Source organism: Vicia villosa, unplaced genomic scaffold (assembly GCF_029867415.1).
Source record: "Vicia villosa cultivar HV-30 ecotype Madison, WI unplaced genomic scaffold, Vvil1.0 ctg.000101F_1_1_2_unsc, whole genome shotgun sequence".
NCBI classification, from domain to species: Eukaryota; Viridiplantae; Streptophyta; class Magnoliopsida; order Fabales; family Fabaceae; genus Vicia; species Vicia villosa.
The window spans coordinates 199,497-221,799 of record NW_026705012.1 but is presented as its reverse complement, the minus strand read 5'-3'; the positions used below and the strand labels follow the sequence as shown (position 1 = coordinate 221,799).

The following is a 22,303-nucleotide window of genomic DNA, read 5'->3' as shown; positions in this document are numbered from 1 at the left end:
TCAGAATTAGATAGATAAAAAATGCCTTGTGCATGACAAATTGACAAATTGACCTGATATGGTTTCTAAAAGGATGCGAGTGGCTTTCTAAAAGTGTGTAATAGTGAGTTGGGAGACAAATTGACTCAGTGGTCGAGTAGTGGTTAAATAGAGAAGTTGGCCGATAAGTCGACAGTATTGAGTAACATCATGGTAGAGTGGTGAAGTGGCTTGTAAGGCATAGGAGAGGGTTTAGCAACAAGCATACCTGTATGGTTTAGTAATTCAAGAGCATAATGTCATTGATTTATGAGGATACCGTTTGTGGAGCGAGCAACTTCAAGGCCTAGAAAATACCGTAGAGCAACTAAGACTTTGATGCGGAATTTGCTGTGCAGAAGTGCTTTCACATGCCGGATTTCATCAATATTATCACCTGTTAAAACAATAACGTCTACTTACACTAATAAAATGGTAAAGTGAGTTCCACAAGATTTTGTAAACAAGGAATAATCAGCTTGAGAGTGAATATAAACAAGAGAGAGAAGAAATTCAGAAAGTTTGAGAGTAAACAAGTAATAAGTACTTAGAACTAAGAATGAAATTTCTCTTTTGAACTGCTAAATATATTAAAACCTCGTCTAAGGAACAAGAAGTGCACAAAGAGAAAATATATACAAATGAAGTGGATGCATTCACTGAGGCTAAGAGGAAAACAAATGACGATTGCGTATGGGAACAACGACAAACGACTTGATAAACAAATGAGTTTAGGATGTATGTATTCAAAGTGCAGACTTGTTCAAGGGCTTATTCTCATGACTGGACTGAGTGTCCCTTTGTTCATCCAGGGGAAAACGCAAGGCGCCGTGATCCGATGATATATCATTACACCTGTGTCCCTTGTCCTGAGTTTCGAAAGGGATCATGCAGTAAAGGGGATGCTTGTGAATATGCACATGGTATTTTTGAGTGCTGGCTTCATCCTGCTCAATACAGAACAAGGCCTTGTAAAGATGAGACCGAATGCACCCGAAGAGTCTGCTTTTTTGCGCACAAACCCGAAGAGCTTCGCCCATTGTATGCTTCTACTGGTTCTTCTTTGCCTTCACCTATATCATATTCAAATTCACCTAGTGCTTCTTCAATGGATTCTTTCACATTGAGCTATCCATCCAGTTTGATACAATCCATGTCGACACCGCCTTTGACTCCATCAGCAGTGTCTTCTCTTGCAAGTGGAACCATGTGGCCGACTCAGTCTCATGCTGCAGTCTCTACACTTCAGATGCCGAGAAGCAGATTGAAAACTGCATTGAATGCTAAAGATGATACTGAATTTCTCGAACTTGAAAATCTTCTTTTGCAGAAGCTAATGATTGAAGAGATGACAGGTCTTTCATTTCCTTCAAATAGGCTTGCAAGTGTGAGTACTGCTAACCTCGATGATATTGTCGGTTTTCAGATACAATCTCCAACATCAACTCATGTGCATCCGAATGTGACTCAGCAACTTTGGGGCTTTTCTTCTGACCTTCCCAATTCAAATGTGATTGGATCACTACAGATCACTGTTGATCCGTCTATGAATTCAAAAAATGATGCCCTGTCGAAGCGGAGCCAGAGCTTTATCGAGCGCAGTAGCATGGGAAGCTTTACTTCTAAGCTTCCTTCTGCTACCTCGATTGCTATGGAGCCATATACTAACTTCTCAGGTTGGGGCTCGCCTGATGGAAAATTAGACTGGTCCATCCATGGTGATGAACTGAATAAGATGAAAAAGTCTTATTCTTTCGGCTTTCGAAACCAACTTAGCAATTCAACAATGGTTGCACAAAATCCTGATGAGCAAGATGTATTATTAAGGCAGGAATCATGGGTCTACAATTCTTTATGCACATTATGTCTTAAAGTCACTTTAAATATTTTTTATCAAATCAATCAAAATTTTTTAATTGACCCTCTTTGCCTTTGTGGTTCGAAATCTGTTTCTGTCTAGAGAATGACTTTAAAAGAAATAGATTGGTAACGATTTCATCAAAATCACAATCACGTAACAAGTTATAGGTTGAAGTCAGTGTGAAATTGCTTTGCATCTCAGTAGGTCACTTTCTTAGATTTCCTATAGTTAGTTACAACAAGTAATTAAGTTAGTTGGAGACTTTGCTAGATTTTCCCTAGTTACAGTACATAGTTAAGTCAGTTGAATAAGTTGCTTGTGCCACAAGCTTCCCATTGCTATATATACATAGCTATTGATCTCTGATTCATTTAATAATATCAATCAGATGTTTCAATACACCTCATCTCATTTTTCACACTCCTAGTAAAAATTGCTTAAGAAGCTATATAATTAGCAATAAACAAATTGAACATGAGAATAATCTAAACTTGTGTTGAATCTCTCAATGCTATCATACCTCTAAGACAGAAACTATGAAACTTGATCCAAAAAAAACAAAAGCAACCAAAAGAACATAATATAATGATAAATCCTTTTGTGGTTTGGGAAGCATCCTGAAAAACTTTTGTGTGACGGGCTTTGGTACGACGCAAGGAAGAGGTTGAACAACCCACATATTCCATTATATATTATATAGATTAATATTAAATATTTGTTTTGCTTAGTAAATTCACACACTAACTATATTCTTAAAGTCAATCTCTTTGATGCAGGTCTTCAAATTTGCGATGTTGATTTGAAAAATCTATGTTTGATTGAGTTTGAAAAACTGCTCTCCATGAATGTTAAACCTCCTTAAATGTTTGAGTCCATGCCACAGCCTACAGATACATAAATGGATCAATATAGAAATAGGTTATTGACTGGTGATTTAAACTATGATAAGGGCGAGTTAGATGTAAACCCACTAGTCATTGATGTTAACCTTAACTGCGGAAAAAGGTTAGTGTACTTAGAAAGATTTGCATTTGTATGAACTGTGTCATTTGAATCGATCATATCATACACATATATATAACATACACGATCCGACATGATGCTAGAATCATGCTACAATTGATGAATATACACTATTTGAAGAAACAAATATGCTGGGCTATAATAACAATATAAGTGCTAATGATTCACCTGATATGGTATGATGACACAATCCTAAAATCAAGTGATTTTGTCTTTAACTCCCCCTCTCAAACAGGTGGTGAATTAATCACACCAAGTTTGTCTCCGATTTGGCTGAAATGTGTGTGGCTTAATGGTTTGGTGAGGCAATTTGAAATTTGCTCAGCTACAAAAATATAGGCCCGGACAACTTCATTTTGAAGTTTGTCTCTGATTTGGCTAAAATGTGTGTGGCTTAATGGTTTGGCGAGGCAATCTGAAATTTGATCAGCTTCAGAAATATAGCCCACAATATATGTGTTTTAAAAAAAATTGAGTTTGAAAAAAATTTCAAAATCAATTTAAGAGTTTGAATATTTTTAGAAAACTTTTATAAACAAGGTGGAAAATAAAATGCAGAAATGAAAGAGTTAATAGATAGAGAGATAACACCAGAAGTTAAAAAGGCCCGGTCAAAGATAACACTACAACGCGCAAGGCTTTTAAAAGCGCTTTTTTTGGCCTTTAACAGCGCTTTAAAGCGCTGCCAAAGCCAGCGCTGGCATAGGCTACGAAAGCGCTTTTAAAAGCGCTCTGGTAGGCCCCCCTATAAGAAACTTCGATTGTGCTCTCGTACTATCCAGTTCTCATTTCTATTTGGATTTAAATCTCGGAGAACAACCTTGTGCATTTCAACATACGGCTCAACCTCAATCTCATTGTGCAGAACATACAAGTGCGCTTGATCCCGTTCGACCATTGATACTGTCACAACTTTATTTCCAATTAGCCTTTTTCCTTCTTTTTTTTCGACAATATGAGATTTGGGGAGTCCAATTGATTGAACATTTGACAGATATTCAGTACAAAACTCAACCGCTTCTTCAACAACGTATCGTTCGGCAATACAACCCTCCGGTCGACTTCTGTTTTTCACGTACCTTTTAATATTTTCATATAACGTTCAGCAGGGTACATCCATCTCATATAAGCTGGTCCGCACAATTGTGTCTCTTTCACAAGATGAACGACTAGATGAACCATTATGTCAAAAAACGAGGGAGGAAAATACATTTCAAGATCACATAAAGTAACAACTATCTCTTTTTGCAATGTTGGTAAGATCGCGGGATCGACCACCTTACTGCAAATTGACCTGAAGAAGAAACACAGCTTAGTTATTGCGCTTCTTACTTTTTCTGGCAGAATAGAACGTATACCTATTGGTAAAAAATGTTCCATTATAACATGACAATCATGCGTCTTCAAACTCTTTAACTTGAGGTCTTTCATGGACACAAGTCTTCTAATATCTGAAGAGTAGCCTTCTGGAACTTTAACTTCACTGAGGAACTTACACAATGTTTTCTTCTCCTTTCTAGATAGAGTGTAAACAGCAGGTGGCAGATATGTTCGTCTTCCTTTCGTCACGGGTCCTAATTCAGTTCTCATCCCCATGTTTACCATGTCCTTCCTTATGTTAACGCCATCCTTAGACTTTCCTGGTATATTGAGTAACGTACCTATAACGCTGTCAAATACATTTTTTTCAATATGCATAACATCCAGGAAATGTCTTACGTACAACGACTTCCAATATGGAAGTTCAAAAAAAATGGACTTCTTCTTCCACCCACCCTTGACAAGTGAATGTGCAAAAGGCTTGCCAAACTGAGTGCTCACATCTTTCACCTTTTCAAAAATTTGATCACCTGACAAAAAAGGCGGGGCTGTACCATGTTCGGCCTTTCCGTTGAATGCTTTTCTCCACCCACGGTAGTGATGATTAGAATTTAAGAATCTACGATGGCCGAGAAAGACATTCTTCTGACAAAGATCCAATCGTGTCGTATCGGTTTCATCTTCACAAACGGGACACGCCTTTTGACCTTTATTGCTGTACCCGGATAGATTTCCGTATGCTGGAAAATCATTAATTGTTCCAAACAACATCGCCCTCAAGTTGAAACTTTCCTTCCTATACCCATCGTAAACCTCCACACCGTTGTCCCACAAAAACTTTAAATCTTCGATTAACGGTGCCAAGTATACGTCTATGTCATTCCCTGGTTGTTTAGGCCCAGAAATTAGCATTGATAACATCATGTACTTACGCTTCATACATAGCCACAGAGGTAGGTTATAGATCATAAGAATCACAGGCCATGTGCTATGCGAGATACTTTGAATACCATGCGGGTTCATTCCATCAGTAGACAATGACAACCGAAGGTTTCTTGCTTCTTTTCCAAATTCAGGATAATCAGTATCAACTTTCATCCATTGTGGTGAGTCTGCCGGATGTCGCAACTTTCCATCAATAATTCTTTCATCTGCATGCCAAGTCAAGTGTCTTGAATCGGTCTCACTACGATACATGCGTCTAAATCTCGGAATTATAGGAAAATACCATAAGACTTTAGCAGGAGACAACTTTTTCTTATATCGAGGGGCACCACATTTAGGACACTCATTCAACGCTGCATACTCGTTTCGAAACAAAACGCAATCGTTTGGACATGCATGTATCTTATCATAGCTCATGCCAATAGAGGACAACATCTTTTTGGCTTCATACGTTCGATTGGGAAGAACATTATCCTCTGGTAGCATATCTTTCATAAGGGCTAATAACTCTGTGAAACTTTTATCCGACCATCCGTTGTCCGCCTTTAAGTTGTACAACTTTAACACCGCAGACAATCTTGTGAATTTTGAACAACCATCATACAACAGTTTCTCTGCATCGCTTACCAACCTCTCAAACATTTTGGGACAATCCGCAAGATCTTCTTCAAGCGCTTCTGCAATCTCTTCGACTCGATCGCAATCGTATGTGTCTGTGCAATCGTCGTTTGAAGCATACTTCCTATTACAACTCGACCCAGCATTCCCGTTACTTTTCTCATCATGCATTGTCCAACATGTATAACTTCTATCAATTCCAAACCGTAGTAAATGGGATCCCAACTGTTTCCCGTCAACCTTATCCCCATAACAGCAACCCAAGCAAGGACACGGCATTCGAAGCGGGTCTTCGGAGTGCGCAACCGCAAACTCAACGAATTTCCATACCCCTTTCTCGTACTCTTTCGACAATCGGTTTGATCTCATCCATGTCTTATCCATGACTTAATTAAGCTAAACAAATGCTTCTTGGTTTCTCTATCAGGTACTAAGGAATTCTGTCAAGATAATAAATAGTTATCATCATAATAGAATACCTAATCAGAATACCTGATTTCTTAAAGAAGACATTACCTTATTTCAAGGTAATATAAGACCACAAACCAAAAAATTGGTTGAGAGACACTAAATTGATATTAAAATTTAAAAAGAAGAAAATAACAAACTATAACAAACTATAATTTTAAAAAGTGAAATTTCTTTTTATATTAAAATTCAAACATTTTTTATGAAAGCAAATTTGAACTAAAAAATAGAGAAACACATGTTCCTTATATTATAAATAAAAATAGAGAAACACGTGTAACCAAAAAAAAAATAGAGAAACACATGTATATATATTTTTTATTAAAATGAACTAAAGTGCATGCAATAAAATTATTCATTTTTAAAGAAAACAAAAAGTGTCAAGTTTTAACATTTTAAAAGGATGAATTCAAGTATTTTTGGAAAATAAGAGGGTGTTATTTCTCTTAAGAAGCAAAAAGTTTAAAATGCAACTCTTAATTTCTATTACTATAGCAACCGTTTGTTATAGCTTTTGTTTTTTTTATAAATTTCTTTGTATCATTAAAAGTGGTTTTTTTAATGATACAACAACCATATTTCCATCTTCTAATTTTACTCCAATTCAACAAACCACAACAACCAACAAACAAAAAGCTACGCCAATATTATGGCATAAGAATGACCCCTAATTATTTCCTAATTTTGATCTATCACCATTCATGGAACAAGTTATACACATGTTTTAACTATCAAAACACCATATTTCCATCTTCTAATTTTACTCCAATTCATCATTGAATCTTAGTTTTATGTCACAACTCAAACCACCTAAACTCTCATAAAACTAATAAGGAAGATTCAAAACTCATAATCATACATGTAAGATTTACTAAATCATAATTCTACCATGATTATCCAAACAACAACACAAAACATGATCATCCAATTTCATCAATTCACCATAACTATGAAACTCCCCAGAATTTCAGAATTTCCTCAATCTTTCCACCAAAACTCAGTGTTGTTCCAAATGTCAGTGTTGTTCTAAATGTCAGTTCTAAAGATTCTAAACGTTCCATATAAAATTCCAAACAAATTCTCATAAGCATATTCAAAAACATATAGCAGTATGAATAAGAACATATAGCAACCCACATACAGCATATTCAAAAACTTAGAAATTACCTAAAGGGATGCAGGGAGAACGGAGAACGGAGGGAGAACGGAGAACGGACGGAGGCGGAAACGGCGAACGGAGGCGGAGACGGAGGCGGAAACGGCGGCGGAGACGGAGGACGGAGGAACTGAAATTGATTTAGGGAAGAATTTGAGATTTAGGGATTCTGGGTGTTTGTTCGCGAGGAGAAGAAGAGAAAGATACTGAGAAGCGCTTCTGAAATTAATTGGGGCAAGTTTAATTTGTTTTATTTTAAAACACCTACGAGGGCGCTTCTGAAAAGCGCTTTAGAAGGGCCACCTTTGCCAGCGCTTTCTCTTAAAAAGCGCTTTTGTAACCCCCCCTTTAAGAGCGCTTTCAAAAGCGCTTTCATATCCCCCACTATAAGACCCCTATAAGAGCGCTTTTGAAAAGCGCTGTCATACCCCCCCTTTAAGAGCGCTTTTAGAAAGCGCTTTCATAGCCCCCCCTATAAGAGCGCTTTTGAAAAGCGCTTTCATTACCCCCCCCTTTAAGAGCGCTTTTTTAGCGTGTTTTTTTATTTTGTTTTTAGTGCAACCTATAACAGCGCTTTTTACTAGAAGCGCTTTAGTAGGTGTGCTGCTAAAACTTAAATTTGGCGTAGTGTAAAAAGACCTAATCCTCTCTCCAAGATTTGTTTCCAAGAGTACCCAATAAATTTAAGAGCTTTTAGTAAGATGGACTCTCGAAATCCCTTATACAAGTAAAATGAAGTTTGTGGCTAACTTCCAACCAAACAACGAACAAGGAGAGAAGCGGTGAGTCTTCATTCCAAATGATGGATTGAAGCTATTAGTCTTCTTTTCAAACAGAAACTTGGAACGGTTAGTATTCAAGTTTCAAACTAAGATTTTACACAGGCTAATCTTGAACCGGGGTAAGCTTTTAATCCAAGATGAACTCGTGAACCTAAGAGATTTTATGCCGGTCTTATCTCCAACCTTAAAAAGCTTTTAATCCGGGATGAACTCGTGAACCTAAGAGATTTTATACAAGTCTTATCTCCAATCTTAAAAAGCTTTTAATCTGGGATGAACTCGCGAACCTAAGAGATTTTATACCGGTCTTATCTCCAACCTTAAAAAGCTTTTATCCAGGTTGAGCTTATGAACCGAATAAAGGTTTTACACATTATTACCATCAACCAACTTGAGATTTTAGTACCATGCTAATCTCGAAACGATGAAAGCTTTTAAATAGGTCGAGCCTTCGGTCCGAACCGATGACTTAGTAACTAAATCCCCCAACTAAAGCTTTTAAAGGGTTTAGCTCTGAATCCGAATAAACAATCTCTAAATGTATGGATTATTCAACGATAGTAAAAAACAAATTTTTTTTAGTGAATTTACAACACTACCCTTCCAGAATTACACAAATGGCCAATATGAAAAATAGCCCTGAACATTTCTGACAGCTCCTAATTCATTCAGCACGACTTTAAAACATTTATAGAGATAATTTTTAAAGAAAAATAAGTTATTAAACTTATTTTAGTGAGTGTGATTAGCCGTAGACTTTACGAGAAAACCCTTAGACTTTTACAATACTAATTCACTCAGACACGTCAGGGTGAGTTTTGACACACTTCAAGACTTGGCATATACTTCAATTTTGTGCACACTTGCTTGAACTTTGATTTAGAGATGATGTTTGAGTCATATTCCAATTAGGTTCCAATCATCAGAGAGTCTTTGTAGTGATCATTAAACTCTAGCTCCGTCTTCTTGGTCTGATTGCATCTTGGACTGCTTGTTATGCTTACATTTAAATTATTAGTTGTTATCATCAAAATCTTATCCAATAGTTGAGATCTTCCTTGATCACTAAACCTGCAAATCATGACCTACCATCCCTTTAAGAATTTAAGAGATTGAGAAAAGATTGAAATCTAATCTAAATATGTAGCTTCATAAACAATTTTTACTCAGGGGAGGTTCTATAGCCCACCGAGCTCGGGCACGCGCCCGGGCTCAACCCCTAATTTCTTTGTATTTCACCCAATTTAATAGTCGATTTTTAAACGAAATCAGGGACAAAATTAGTAAAAATAAGAGTGTGAAAATTAAAACAGATGAATACCCAATAGTCTAGGCAGGCCCAACCCAATTAATTATTTATGACTTAGAATATAAATTAAAAGAAAAACTAATCATGGTACTGCTAATGTAGACCTGCTGCCTCTTATCTCTTTGACTGTTTGTATTTCCTCTCTCCCCTCTCTGTCACTTTCAAGCTAGCATAGCATTGGTAATGGTACTTGTACTTCTCTTAATTTTTCTTTTTATTATAATAATATATTATTATTATATTATATATTTTATATAGGTTAATTCATATAGTAACTTAATACCTGTCTGTACGAGTGTACCACAATTACAATTTGCAATATATGTTATAGGTTCAATTTCATTTTCATATGGAAATAGATTCCCTGACTTTGAAGCGGCAAAATCGGGTGACTTTCATCCAACTACAGTCGTTTGATTAATCGTTTGATTAATCATGTGTATGATATCATCACACTTGTGCTTTATAATTTGTTTTCATTTTAAAAAGTAACTTGAGTTTCAAAGTTAAAAAAAAAAATTAAAGTAAGGAAAGTATTGCATGCATCTTCAACCTCTCATCTCGTCGCTTTCAATTTCCATTGCTTTTGCATCTCCTTCACCCTTCGCTCGCCGTCACTCATCGCCACTTTCAATTTTCCACCGCCCTTGCACCTCTTTCAATCTTCGCTCATCGTCACTAATAACTGCTTTCAATTTCCCACCGCTTTGCACCTCCTTCAACCTTCGGTTCTCGTCGCTCATTGCCGCTTTCAATTTTCCACCGCTTTGATCCTCCTTCAACTTCCGGTTGTTGTCGCTCATGGAATCTTTCAGTTTTCAGCCGCCTTTGCACCTCCTTAACCTTCGGCCTGCTCATCTTGGTTGCGCTAGGAACATGCCACCGACATCCATCTCTAATTTTTTTGGCATTTATTTTCTTCATTTTTATCTGCTTCAGCCTTAAAAAACGGTTGACTTTTTTTATTTCAATAAAATTGTTTTTTTACAGAAATCATATTCATAAATTAAACATCCAATTTTTTTATAAAGAAAAACTATACTCAACTTTCTACCATGATCAAATGTGAAATTAATAGAAGACCAATAGTTGCAGCCGGTGACGAAAATACCGGGGTTGACGGCAAGAAACAGAGGTTTGATCAGTGTTGATGATGCTTTATTTTTAACATAAACATTATTTTGTTTGCTTAAGTTTTGTTTTCAAAATTAATTTAAAAGAAGCAGAATATGTGGCAAGATATGGAACAATGGATTGATGGGACCGTTGAAATTAGCTGAAAGTCACCTAACTCTCCCGCGTAAAAGTCAGTGAATCCGCTTCCATTTTCATATGGTTAGTACTGTACTGCAATTGCTATATAAATTACTAGGGGTGGACAACGGGCCGGGTTGGGCGGGTTCGGGCTCAAAAGTTCCACCCAACCCAAACCGCGGTTGACTTTGAAAGACCCATTTCCGCCCAATTTAAAATCGGTTTTCGCGGGTTGGGTCTTGTCGGGTTGCGGGTACATCTAAGCGGTTGATGCGGGTTATTGGGTTGGCCACATTTTTAGGGCCAGAAATATTTTCTAGTCTTTTGAAACAATTTTAATAAATTTATAGATTTAATACTGTGTAAACATTCAAAATAAGTTTATATTACAAAATTTAATGAGATAGCCAACACATTGAATTCATCTTTGTTCTTTCTCTATATTATCTTGTAAGACCATCAAGATAATTTTAATTTTCAAAGTAATGATCATCTTCTAATGTAAAGTTTTCCCCTTGATAACAGTGTGTCAAAGTAGTAATCAAGATGGAGATTGCTCATCTTCCACTGGTACGCTCTATGCTCTGATGAAAATTAACAAATTATCATTCTCAGCATTTTAAGCACAAGACAAATTAAATAACTGCCAAGAAATAATTTACACCACATGTTTCTTTCTATCACCAAGACTTAGCAAAGGAAAATGTATAAATAATGTCTGCATTATTACCTTAATACATTGATGGAATCTGAAGCAATTTCTCTCTACATTATATGTTGGAAAAATAGGATCATCTATGTCAATTGGATCAATGCTACAAATAATTAGGCATTTTTTAATTAGTTAGTGGAAAGTAAATTAAACGGATGTCACAATGTACCCAAATTACCAACAACCTCTTTGTCTCTTTATACAAAAAGTCCATGTTCTTGCACTACAATACTTTACAACTTAGCCATGTAATGTGAAGATAGTCAAAAAGTAAAATACCATCCATGAACATTAAAATGAAAATGAAGAAGCATCTATTTGAAACAGAAAGTATAACATAAATTAATTTGAAAGGAGAGTGAATGACCGACATCAAATAAACAAAAGAAAAGAAATTTTCAGTCAGAAACATGACCTACTAAGCATTTCAGTTATATTGCATTATTGATAAATAACTAAGCGCCAAGCCTAAGTTCAAATTTTATATCAAGCGTGGCAGCTGAACTGCAGCTAATCTTACCATATATTGTTATTGGAAACAAGTTTACTTAGTTCTAAATCATCACCTATCTTCTCATTAAAAGTCCAACATGAACATACAAAAGTTATAGCATCATAATTAGATCAAATCTATCAGCACAAATAGATTCTCCGTAGAATACATGAAAATATACGAAGACAATCAAGAAGTCAGTTTCATTAAAATTACTAGGAACATACCTGTTGGACAAAATGCTAATACTGATGTGAATTGTTCCTTGTAGGTTTTCAAATATTCCTTCAAAGTCTAATGTAACAAGAAAAATATGGATGATGAATTATGAGATAATATAATAGAATTATAAGAAAATGTACAAATCAAACCAATTAAATTACAAATAACTTAAGAGATACAAATATACAATTCTAAGTAACCAATCACATATTGTAATAACATTAATTCAGTTGCAAGTAAATACAAGTTATGCTTTAGTTATATAAATTATTAGTTGCTCTTGGTGCAAGAGAGAAGAAGTATTAAACTCACAAAGAAAACCTTTTTAACATAGTAAAGATGATACTTGATTAAATTCCCTAGTATTGAATAATTTCAACCAGGATGGCAGTATAAGATCGGATAGCCCTCTATAAAATGAATTTGAAAAAGGGAAATATTTGCAATTTAAACATTGTTGCATATATATCCATGATACAACAGTTAATACAGTACAGAAGTGAGTAAGTTGCATCAGAAACATGAGAAAGAGGATTATACCTGAACGGGTTCAGCAATTTGAGTATCAAACAGGGAGGTAGCTTCAAATCTTTCAATCTTTTTATCAAACACCACAACCTACAGATGGAAATAATAAGAATGTCAAACCTTAATCTTATGTTCTTCAAAATAATAGAAAAAAGAAAGGGAACAACAAAAAAACTCTTAACTCAGTAAAGTTCTAAACCCTAATCTTATGTTCTTCATAACATAAATAGGGTACTATAGTGGAAGTCGGATCAAGAAAAGCGCTTGATTCAAAATGAAAACGAAAAAAAAAAGTTGGATTCAAAACGAAAATGAAAACAGGGAGCAGGAAAAGAAACGAAAATGATACATACAATGGAAAATGGAGAATAGTCGTCGGATGACCACCACGAACAAATAAGATGGCGGTTGATGGTTGTGATTTACGGTGGCGCAAAATCAAAAGTTCATATTTAGGGTTGGGGCTGAAACAAAATTCTGGAAAGAAGGAACACGACGAGAGATAAAGAATATAACAAATGAGTCTTGCAGTATTACAGTATTACTAGTAATGTAAATCTCATCTGGGGCTTAGTGGCGGGCGGGTATGGTTACCCGCGGTTTCAGTTTCTTCAACCGGAACCGCCCATTTGAGTCCAAATGAAACCGCATCATGGACCCGCAGAACCGTCAAACCGTGTAAATCCGACCCAATTCAAAGTTTTTGCTTCGGTTGATGCGGGTTGGGCCGGTTTACGGGTCCTTGTCCAGCCCTATAAATTACTTTACTTGACATACTGTTCAGGATAGGTATTAAGCACTTGTTACTGTATAGTGTATTGTATCGCTTGGATATTGGATTAGGACCCACCAACTTCATAGATTATATCATAGTAAAATAATTTAATTTTTTTAGAATTTAATATTATATTGTAGTTTTTATTTTAACAAATACTACAATAATGAAATAAAATAACTTTGTTGTTAACATTTATTTATTTTATTTAATTATTCAGTCTAGGCATTTTGTGTATTACAAATTGTTTATTTAAAAATTCTTTTCATTAAATCATTAAATTTTAGAGATGAGGAGGTTTTTGGTTCATAGAACAAGTAATGAGAAAGTGAATGTTAAGCAACCAAAAGCCGAAGTAGAAGAAACACCCTCTAATGTGGCAATTGAGCTTAATCCAAATGAGATTGTGTGTGATCTAGGATGTAGGAAACAAATTATGAGTATGCTTCGGATATTCAAGACCAAGTGAGAAGGACATATATATTGAAGGGTCCAACGCAACCATATTTAGCAAGGTTTCCTCGTACTCAATTTGGGAAGTCTTCAAGAGCATTTTGTAAAGCATGGTATAAGAATTATACATGGATTGAATATCAGTGAGTCGAAGGATGCAACTTATTATTTCTATTGCTTTCTGTTTAAGCCGCCCGGGAGGGCCGAACACTTTGGTTATGAAGTCTTCAACAAAGACGGATTTAAAGATTGGAAGCATTCATCTAAAGGCTTGAAATATCATCTTGGTAGTCATGATAGTAAGCACAACTCATATATGAAGCACTATGACGATTATAATAATCAAAGACAAAGTGTGACAAGTATTTTTGCTAGAGCAACTAGGGAATTAGAAGAATTGTATAAGATCCGTTTGACTTGTTCTTTAGATTGTACTAGATATCTCATAGCACAAGGCATTGCTTTCCGTGGCCATGATGAAAGCTCTACTTCTCTAAACAAGGGAAATTTTAGAGAGATGGTCGATTGGGTAAAATCTAATGATGAAAAAGTGAGAGATGCTTTTGATTGTGGTCCAAAAAATTGCACAATGACTTCCGGTGACATTAAAAAGGAGCTTGCAACGTGTTGTGAACATGAAGTTACCAAGGTGATTATGGAAGAGATTGGTGATAGACAATTCTTTGTGCTTATTGATGAGTCACGTGATATATCTGTCAAAGAACAAATGACGGTGATGTTGAGGTTAGTACAATGAGTTTGTTATTGAAACTACTACAATTATTAACTTAAACTTGTAAATTTAATTCAAATTTAGATGAATACATTTGCATTGTTATTTATGTTTCTAGGTTCTTGAACGACAAAGGGAAAGTTGGAGAGCAATTTATTTCTCTACATCATGTCAAATATACTACATCAGAGGCACTAAAGGATGCTCTTTATGGTATTCTTGATCGTCACACGTTATCTATTTCAAGGATACGAGGGCAAGGATATGATGGGGCTTCAAATATGAGAGGTGCATCTTGCAAGAGAAATGATGCTTTGAAGGAGGCACAACACCAAGATATTTTGAATAGACTTGCGAGTGGTGAGATATCTCAAGGAAAGGGCTTGCACAAATCATCTAGTCTCGCTTGACCCGGGGATACTAGATGGGGTTCACATTATACTACCTTGATTCGTTTGGATCAAATGTGGTCCTTCATGTTAGAGGTGCTTAGTTTTGTTGATGAAGATGGACGTGGACCATCTCAAGCGGCGGGTTTGACAGAAAAATGGAGAGCTTTAAATTTGCTTTCATTTTGAAGCTTATGTTAAAGTTTTTTGGTATCACAAATGAACTTTCAAAAATCTTGCAAACAAAAGATCTTAATATTATGCTTGCTATGGAATTAGTTGATGATGTTAAAGCTCGGTTGGCTACATTGAGAGAGTATGGTTGGGATGATTTGTTTATTGATGTCCAAGAATTTTGTTTTGCTCAAAGTATTCCGGTGCCAAATATGGATGAAGAAATACCGGTTCGGAGTCGTTTAAGAAGAGAAGGGAGGATTGTCACTAATCTTCACCATTACCGTGCAAAAAGATTTTTTATGTTGCTATTGAAAAATATGTGTGGAGATGGATCACCAGTTTAGTGAAGTAAGTAACGTTGTGCTGGATTGCTTCTCATGTCTTGACCCTAAGAACTCTTTTTCCAAGTTTGATGTTGATAAGCTTGCCCGTCTTGCTAATATTTATCATGCAGACTTTTTTTATGATGACCGTGGAACAATAAGGGAGCAACTTGAGACTTATGTACATCAAGTGAAAAGGCATGCTTCCTTTACTTCTTGTGAAGATGTTCAAAGTTTGACTATGAAGATGGTTCAAACTGAGAAACATTTGGTATTTCCATTGGTCTACAAGTTCATTGAGTTGGCTTTGATATTGGTAGTGTCGACAACATCTGTTGAAAGAGCTTTTTCAACAATGAAGATTATCAAGTCTAATTTGCGCAAAAAGACCAACGATGTGTGGTTCAATGACTTGATGATATGTTACACCGAACGGGAGATATTCAAGTCACTTAAAGATGTTGATATTATTCGAACGTTCACCACAATGAAGTCTCGGAGAGGGCATTTACCTCTTAATTTTATTTAGCACACTATTCGCAGGTTAGGTTTCATCTCTCTTATGTAGCACACTTTATGACTATTTATATATTGTCACATGTAACGTGCAGTTAAATTTTTTGCCCAGACTACATAAAATTTATGGCTCCGCCACTGTTTTTACTAGTGGTAATGAAACATGTGATTGATGAATTAAAGGAGAAACAATAGCTATGTGTACATATATAGCAACGTGGAATGGGAAAATTGTGGCACAAGCAATTGATTCAACTGACCTAATTTTGTATTGTAACTAACTAGGGAAAATATAGTAAGTCTCCAACTAACTTAATTACTTGTTGTAACTAACTATAGATTTATCGTTCAACGATAAAGTATTTCATTGACAGGATAAAGTAGTCCATTGAGTGAACGTTACATGCATGTATCAATAACTGGTTCTAGTAGTTTATTATGTCATTATAAAAAAGTTGTAGAGTAAGGACAACACAGAAATAACACAGGAATTTGTTCTGCCACTTCTACATAAAAATATAAAATGTAAAAATAATTGTTATATCAAAATCATTGTATAGTATGCTTTCCAAATTAAGAAGTTGGAATATGTAAAATAATCAGTATCTTCATTCATCACACCAGTGTCTCACTGCTACATTAATCATCATTCTCTTGGTTGCTGGAAAGTTACAACTCAATTCAACATAACTAATAACAAAGCAAATAATTATAATAGTATCAAGTTGGTACTGATGCAAAATACTTGCATTCTCTCCAACTTCAGTTTTAGACATTTTACTTTTTTTCAACAAAATGTCCTCACCTATACATACTGAATATCTATAAAATGAAAGAAAGTATAATAATCATTTAATATATAAATTAGTCTAGGGATGCACATGATCCAATGTAAGAGTTAACATTAGATTCACACCACCATCTATCTGCTCATGCTCCGTCTACAATAGCAGTTGATCTCACTCTTCAACACAATATTGTTCCGATTGCACTGTTGGAGAATCCTTCACAAGTGAACTAACCCATGATTCCTGCCTTAACAATACGTCCTGATCATCATCATTTTGCGCAACCATTGTTGAATTGCTAAGTTGGTTTCGAAAGCCGAAAGAATAAGACTTTTTCATCTTATTCAGTTCATCACCACGAATGGACCAGTCTAATTTTCCATCAGGGGAGCCCCATCCAGAGAAGTTACTATATGGCTGCATAGCAGCAACCGAGCTAACTGAAGGATTCTTAGAACTAAAGCTCGCCATGCTGCTGTGCTCGATAAAGCTCTGGCTCCGTTTCGACATGGCATCATTTTTTGAATTCATAAATGGATCAATGGTGATCTGTGGTGATCCAATCACATTTGAATTGGTAAGGTCAGAAGAAAAGCCCCAAAGTTGCTGAGTTACATTTGGATGCACATGAGTTGATGTTGGAGATTGTATCTGAGAACTGAGAATGTCTTCAAGGTTAGCAGGATTCACATCTGCAAGCCTATTTGAAGGGAATGAAAGACCTGACATCTCTTCAATCATTAGCTTCTGCAAAAGGCGATTTTCAAGTTCAAGAAATTCAGTTTCATCTCTAGCATTCAAAGCAGTTTTCAATCTGCTTCTCGGCATCTGAAGAGTAGGAACTGCAGCATAAGATTGAGTTGGCCACATCGTGCCACCTGCAGGAGATGTCGCTGCAGTTGGAGTCAAAGGCGGTGTCGACATGGATTTTGTCGAACTGGACGGAGAGCTCAATGAGAAATAATCCATTGAAGAAGCACTAGGTGAATTTGAATAGGATATAGGTGAAGGCAAAGCAGAACCAGTAGAAGCATACAATGGCCTAAGCTCCTCGGGCTTGTGCGCGAAAAAGCAGACTCTTCGGGTGCATTCGGTCTCATCTTTGCAAAGCCTTGTTCTGTATTGAGCAGGATGAAGCCAGCACTCAAAAATACCATGTGCATACTCACAAGCATCCCCTTTACTGCATGATCCCTTCCGAAACTCGGGACAAGGGACACAGGTGTATTGATATATCATCGGATCACGGCGCCTTGCGTTTTCCCCTGGATGAACAAAGGGACACTCAGTCCAATCATGAGAATAAGCCCTTGAACACGTCTTCACTTTGAATATATACATCCTAAATTCATCTGTACTATATATTCCATTGTTTATGTCGGGTAGGGATAGATCCATCGGATAATCTTTCTTCTCAATTCGAGGTGTACCAATATCATATTTCTCCTTCATTTGGAAACCTACTTCTTTAAGGAAATCACTGTCATAATCAGTACCTTCTAGTATGGCTTGTAATATCCGCTTCTTTGAACCGGAGATAGGCATCATGACAATCAAGTCAATGCACCTGTTACCGTTCGCATCAACAGAATTAACATCTGCAGATGCATCAAGCAAAAGCTTGATAATCTCAGCAGAAGCAGCAGAACAACCAGAAACAGCACAATGAAGAGCAGTAGCCCTATCCGATCCGCATGTTTGGTTAACGTCGACATGGCCAGTTTCAAGAATATAAGACAAAACAGCCTTGCTTCCAAATAAAGAAGCAATCATGAGAGGTGTCCTCTCTTCATATGCCATTTCCTTTGAGCCAATCCTCCTTCCATACCACAACCCTACCTCATTGACATCAATGTTGTCTTTTTCAACAGCCTCTTTGAAAGCTATTACATCATCTGTGGCTGAAAACACTAGCAGATCAGAAACCTTATAATGCATTTCTTCTTGTCTTCCATATTCTTGAGAGACTTTTGTATTTGATATGTTGCACATGACTTTTATTTTATTTATCTTCCTCTATATTACTATACAGAATATGCAAAATTAAAAGAAAAAATGTTTAATATGAATGATACTTGAGCAGAGTGGTTTTTACACATTTAAAGCATAGAAAACTTAGTTAAAAAGATTTCAGTTTATGAACAAAAAACAGAAAGGAAAAGGCAAGGAAGAGACAGTTTCTACTAAATTTGTTAAATAGTCCATCGCCAGAAAACATGCAACAAGTATTGGTTTAATTTTTAAATGTTAAATATGTTAGTTTATACAAAACAATAATTCTAAAAATAAACACAAACCTTAGTAACAGAAAAAAAGAAAACGGGAACCTGTTACACATCCTTGTTAACCAAATAGCAATAACAACCTGTTTTGTTACAGACTGAAAGAGAAAGCATATTATGTTATACACGCCTATGGTCAAAAAGAGGTGTAGCCCACCATTATGTTTTTTTTTTTTTTTTACTTTTTTTTATTTATTTCTTATTCAACCTTATTAAAAATAATTATATAACCACCTCACTAAATTTTATTATTAAATTCCTTATGTCAAATCATTCTTATTTCTCTAATCGTAGTTTTTAAATTTTATTTTTGGATTTTAAGTGTGAAAGTAGGGGTGTGCTGAAAACTGAGTTACTTATAATTAAATTGATATCTAAATTGTTCTATTTTATAAAATCCAACACAAATACTAAAATTTGAAGGGAATTTCTTAACCCATCCTATATTTTTCTTACACAATACGCGAAATTTCAAAAATGTCTTTGAAAATCGGAAATACATTTCCGAGACACCCTACGTGACAACTTTAAGCTAACTGGAAATATAGCTAGAGATATAAACGGAAGATGTATTTCCGATTTGTTCAAATTCGATTAAGCTGTATAGCCATTATTTGACAACACTGATTTGAACTGTTCAAACTGAACCAAATTTGTGTCTTCAAATATCGTTTCTCATATGATATATAATAGCCCAATTACTTCAAAGCCCAATAAAATTAGTATAGAAAGGAAACGGCCTTTTTGGTTTAAGGATTTATACCCTCATTAAATTGAGGGTGTCTTTAGAATGTATTTCTTTTAATTGGTTTATGTATTACTTAACTTGGCCCATGACCCATAGACTAGAAACCCTAAGTATTTAAATTGTATTGTTACCCCTTGTGTGGGATAAGAAAAATATTATGTTCAAGTTGTTTTAAGTTTATCTTCCTTGTAGCTCAATTCTAGTTTTTATTAGATTTAAGAGCAAGAGACTTACCTTTCTTCTGGGGTTCATCTTATTCTAGTTCTATCTCGTGACTTTTCAGGGAGCTGAAAGTTTGTCAAGAGATATCTCGTTCAGGTTCTTAGCAAGCTTTAAGGCTGTGACCATGGGTCTCCATTTCTTTAGCAAGCTTCTGATAATTTTATTTACATGATCTGCTGTTGAATATCCTTTGTCCAGAACTTTCAACCTAGCAACTAGAATTTGAAACCTTGAGAACATTGTCTCAACTGTTTCATCTTCTTCCATTTTGAAAGCTTCTTACTTTTGAATGAGTGCAAGGGCTTTGGTCTTTGGTTTCTTTGACTTGAGTGTTGCCTTCATGCGTCATTCTTAGAGAGTCAAATATATTTTTTACAGAGTCTCTGTTTGTGATCTTCTCATACTTTATGTATGAAATAGCACTTAGAAGTATTTTTCTTGCCTTATGATGATTTTTGAACTCCTTATTCTGTTGGTCAGTCATACTCCTTCTTTCAATCTTCTAACTACTTTCATTCACCAGATGTTTGTATCCATCCATTACCATATCCCAGAGATTAGTGTCATGAGCTAGAAAGAAACTCTCGATTCTGTCTTTCTAGTTATAATCGAAATTCTCTCCATCGAACATTGGTAGTCTGCCACTGATTTTGTCTCTATCATCATAGTTGTCATTGTTGTTGTTTTTAATTGGTTCCGCCATAGTGTTTTTCTGCTAGGAACTTTTTCTGACACGGTTAAGTGTTAACACCCAGAACCAGGAGCTCGGATGCCAATTGAAGAAACGAAAAACACAAGAAAAGGGGGTTTGAATTGAGGTTTTCAAAAAATAAAGCAAATGACACGTTTGATTATCCTGGTTCGTTTGTACTCAAACTACTTCAGTCCACCCTATTAAGGTGATTTCGCCTCTCTCTTACGAGGTCTTAATCCACTAATCAAAACATGATTACAATGACACTTAAACAACCGTCTAAGTCTTCTCAAGAACAACCATGACTTGAGTGTGTAAACAAATTGCTTCTAAAAAGCTATATCACAACTGTGATGTATACACAATATTTTAGCACAATAAAAGTTAAGAGTAAAAATGATTGTGAAAATTATGAGCGCTCTTCGTGAATTCGTGCATGCGTGAGAGTTTCACCTCAATTCTTCAATGATGTCCTCTTTATACAGGGTGAAGCTTTTTGATCCGCTGAGAGACACTTTTTATGGTTTTGGAAGGATGATAAAATGTGAATTAAGGCTCTTTCCAAAAATAAAGATTTTGTCTGCTATAATTATGTTCCAGCCGTTACTGAATGATCTTGCATTAAAGATTGTAACGTAACTTGATATTCTAATCATCAGAACATTGATTTCATTTGAGAGAACAATCAGAAAATTGTTATCAGAGTAAAGAATGCAGCGTTGTCCTTTGTTGCTTGTGAAGCGTCTTAGTTTCAGAACTTCTTGTTCTTGTAAACTTCTCTTAATCTTTTAGAACTTCGTGTTCTTGTAAACTTCTCTCAATCTTTAGAACTTCTTGTTCTTGTAAACTTTTCTCAATCTTCATAACTTCTTGTTCTTTTAAACTTCTCTCAATCTTCAACACTTCTTGTTCTTGTTAACTTCTCTCAATGCAGCCTTCTGCTTCTGAGAGATCACTTTTATAGTTCTTTTTTATCCTTAGAGTGATTCAGAACTTCTGAAAAACAATTCACACGATTAGAGTGCATATTTGTTCTAAACAAAATAATGTATTTGTTATCATCAAAACTATTATAAGGATGTAGAACCAAACTATGTTCTAACAATTATGACATTGTTTTGCGACAATATGAATTCTAAAAATATTTTCAAAAATCCTATTCAACACAGTAGAACGAAGCACATTAACATCAGACATCATTTCATTAGAGACCTTGTAGATGACAAATTCATCACTCTTGAGCATGCGAAGACAGAAATTAAGGAGCAAACTGGGTATCTGTGTGTGTGAAGAATTATAGAAATTACTGATTGGGTTGCAGTAAAGCCATGAAGACAAGGAAAGGAGATCAAAACACTGTCTCTCTCCCAACGAGACTAGTACAACTTCAGTGAGAATTCAGATATCTTGTTACCATCAAGGGTATCCATTTGATCCATGAATTTCAGTGCAGCATGCTGGTGTTGGCCCAGGATGTGGTTAGCATGTTTCTAT

General features: G+C 35.6%; 3 protein-coding genes and 1 long non-coding RNA gene across 4 annotated transcripts; 2 read left to right on the top strand and 2 right to left on the bottom strand.

The window, feature by feature from the left end:
* Positions 1-742: 742 nt before the first annotated feature.
* Positions 743-1,978, top strand: LOC131624061 (zinc finger CCCH domain-containing protein 66-like; the record flags this gene model as incomplete). The annotated part of the gene is made up of 1 exon (XM_058895051.1): positions 743-1,978. A coding segment is annotated over one exon (1,236 nt), but the record flags the coding sequence as incomplete, so codon positions are not given.
* A 7,933-nt stretch (positions 1,979-9,911) lies between these two features.
* LOC131624065 (uncharacterized) lies at positions 9,912-13,199 on the bottom strand. Its single transcript, XR_009290443.1, has 5 exons — positions 13,063-13,199; positions 12,722-12,799; positions 12,187-12,253; positions 11,485-11,569; positions 9,912-11,338 (listed from the first exon to the last, which is right to left on the bottom strand). It is a non-coding gene; the product is annotated as an uncharacterized LOC131624065 (long non-coding RNA).
* Positions 13,200-13,486: 287 nt separating this feature from the next.
* Positions 13,487-15,080, top strand: LOC131624064 (uncharacterized). The gene is made up of 2 exons (XM_058895055.1): positions 13,487-14,681; positions 14,789-15,080. The coding sequence occupies exons 1-2, from the start codon at positions 14,254-14,256 to the stop codon at positions 15,078-15,080; spliced, it is 720 nt and encodes a 239-aa protein (XP_058751038.1). The 5' UTR covers positions 13,487-14,253.
* Positions 15,081-16,989: 1,909 nt separating this feature from the next.
* On the bottom strand, positions 16,990-18,872 carry LOC131624058 (zinc finger CCCH domain-containing protein 66-like). The gene has a single exon (XM_058895049.1). It carries the CDS (start codon positions 18,853-18,855, stop codon positions 17,035-17,037), a length of 1,821 nt encoding a protein of 606 aa, XP_058751032.1. The 5' UTR covers positions 18,856-18,872; the 3' UTR covers positions 16,990-17,034.
* Positions 18,873-22,303: the final 3,431 nt, after the last annotated feature.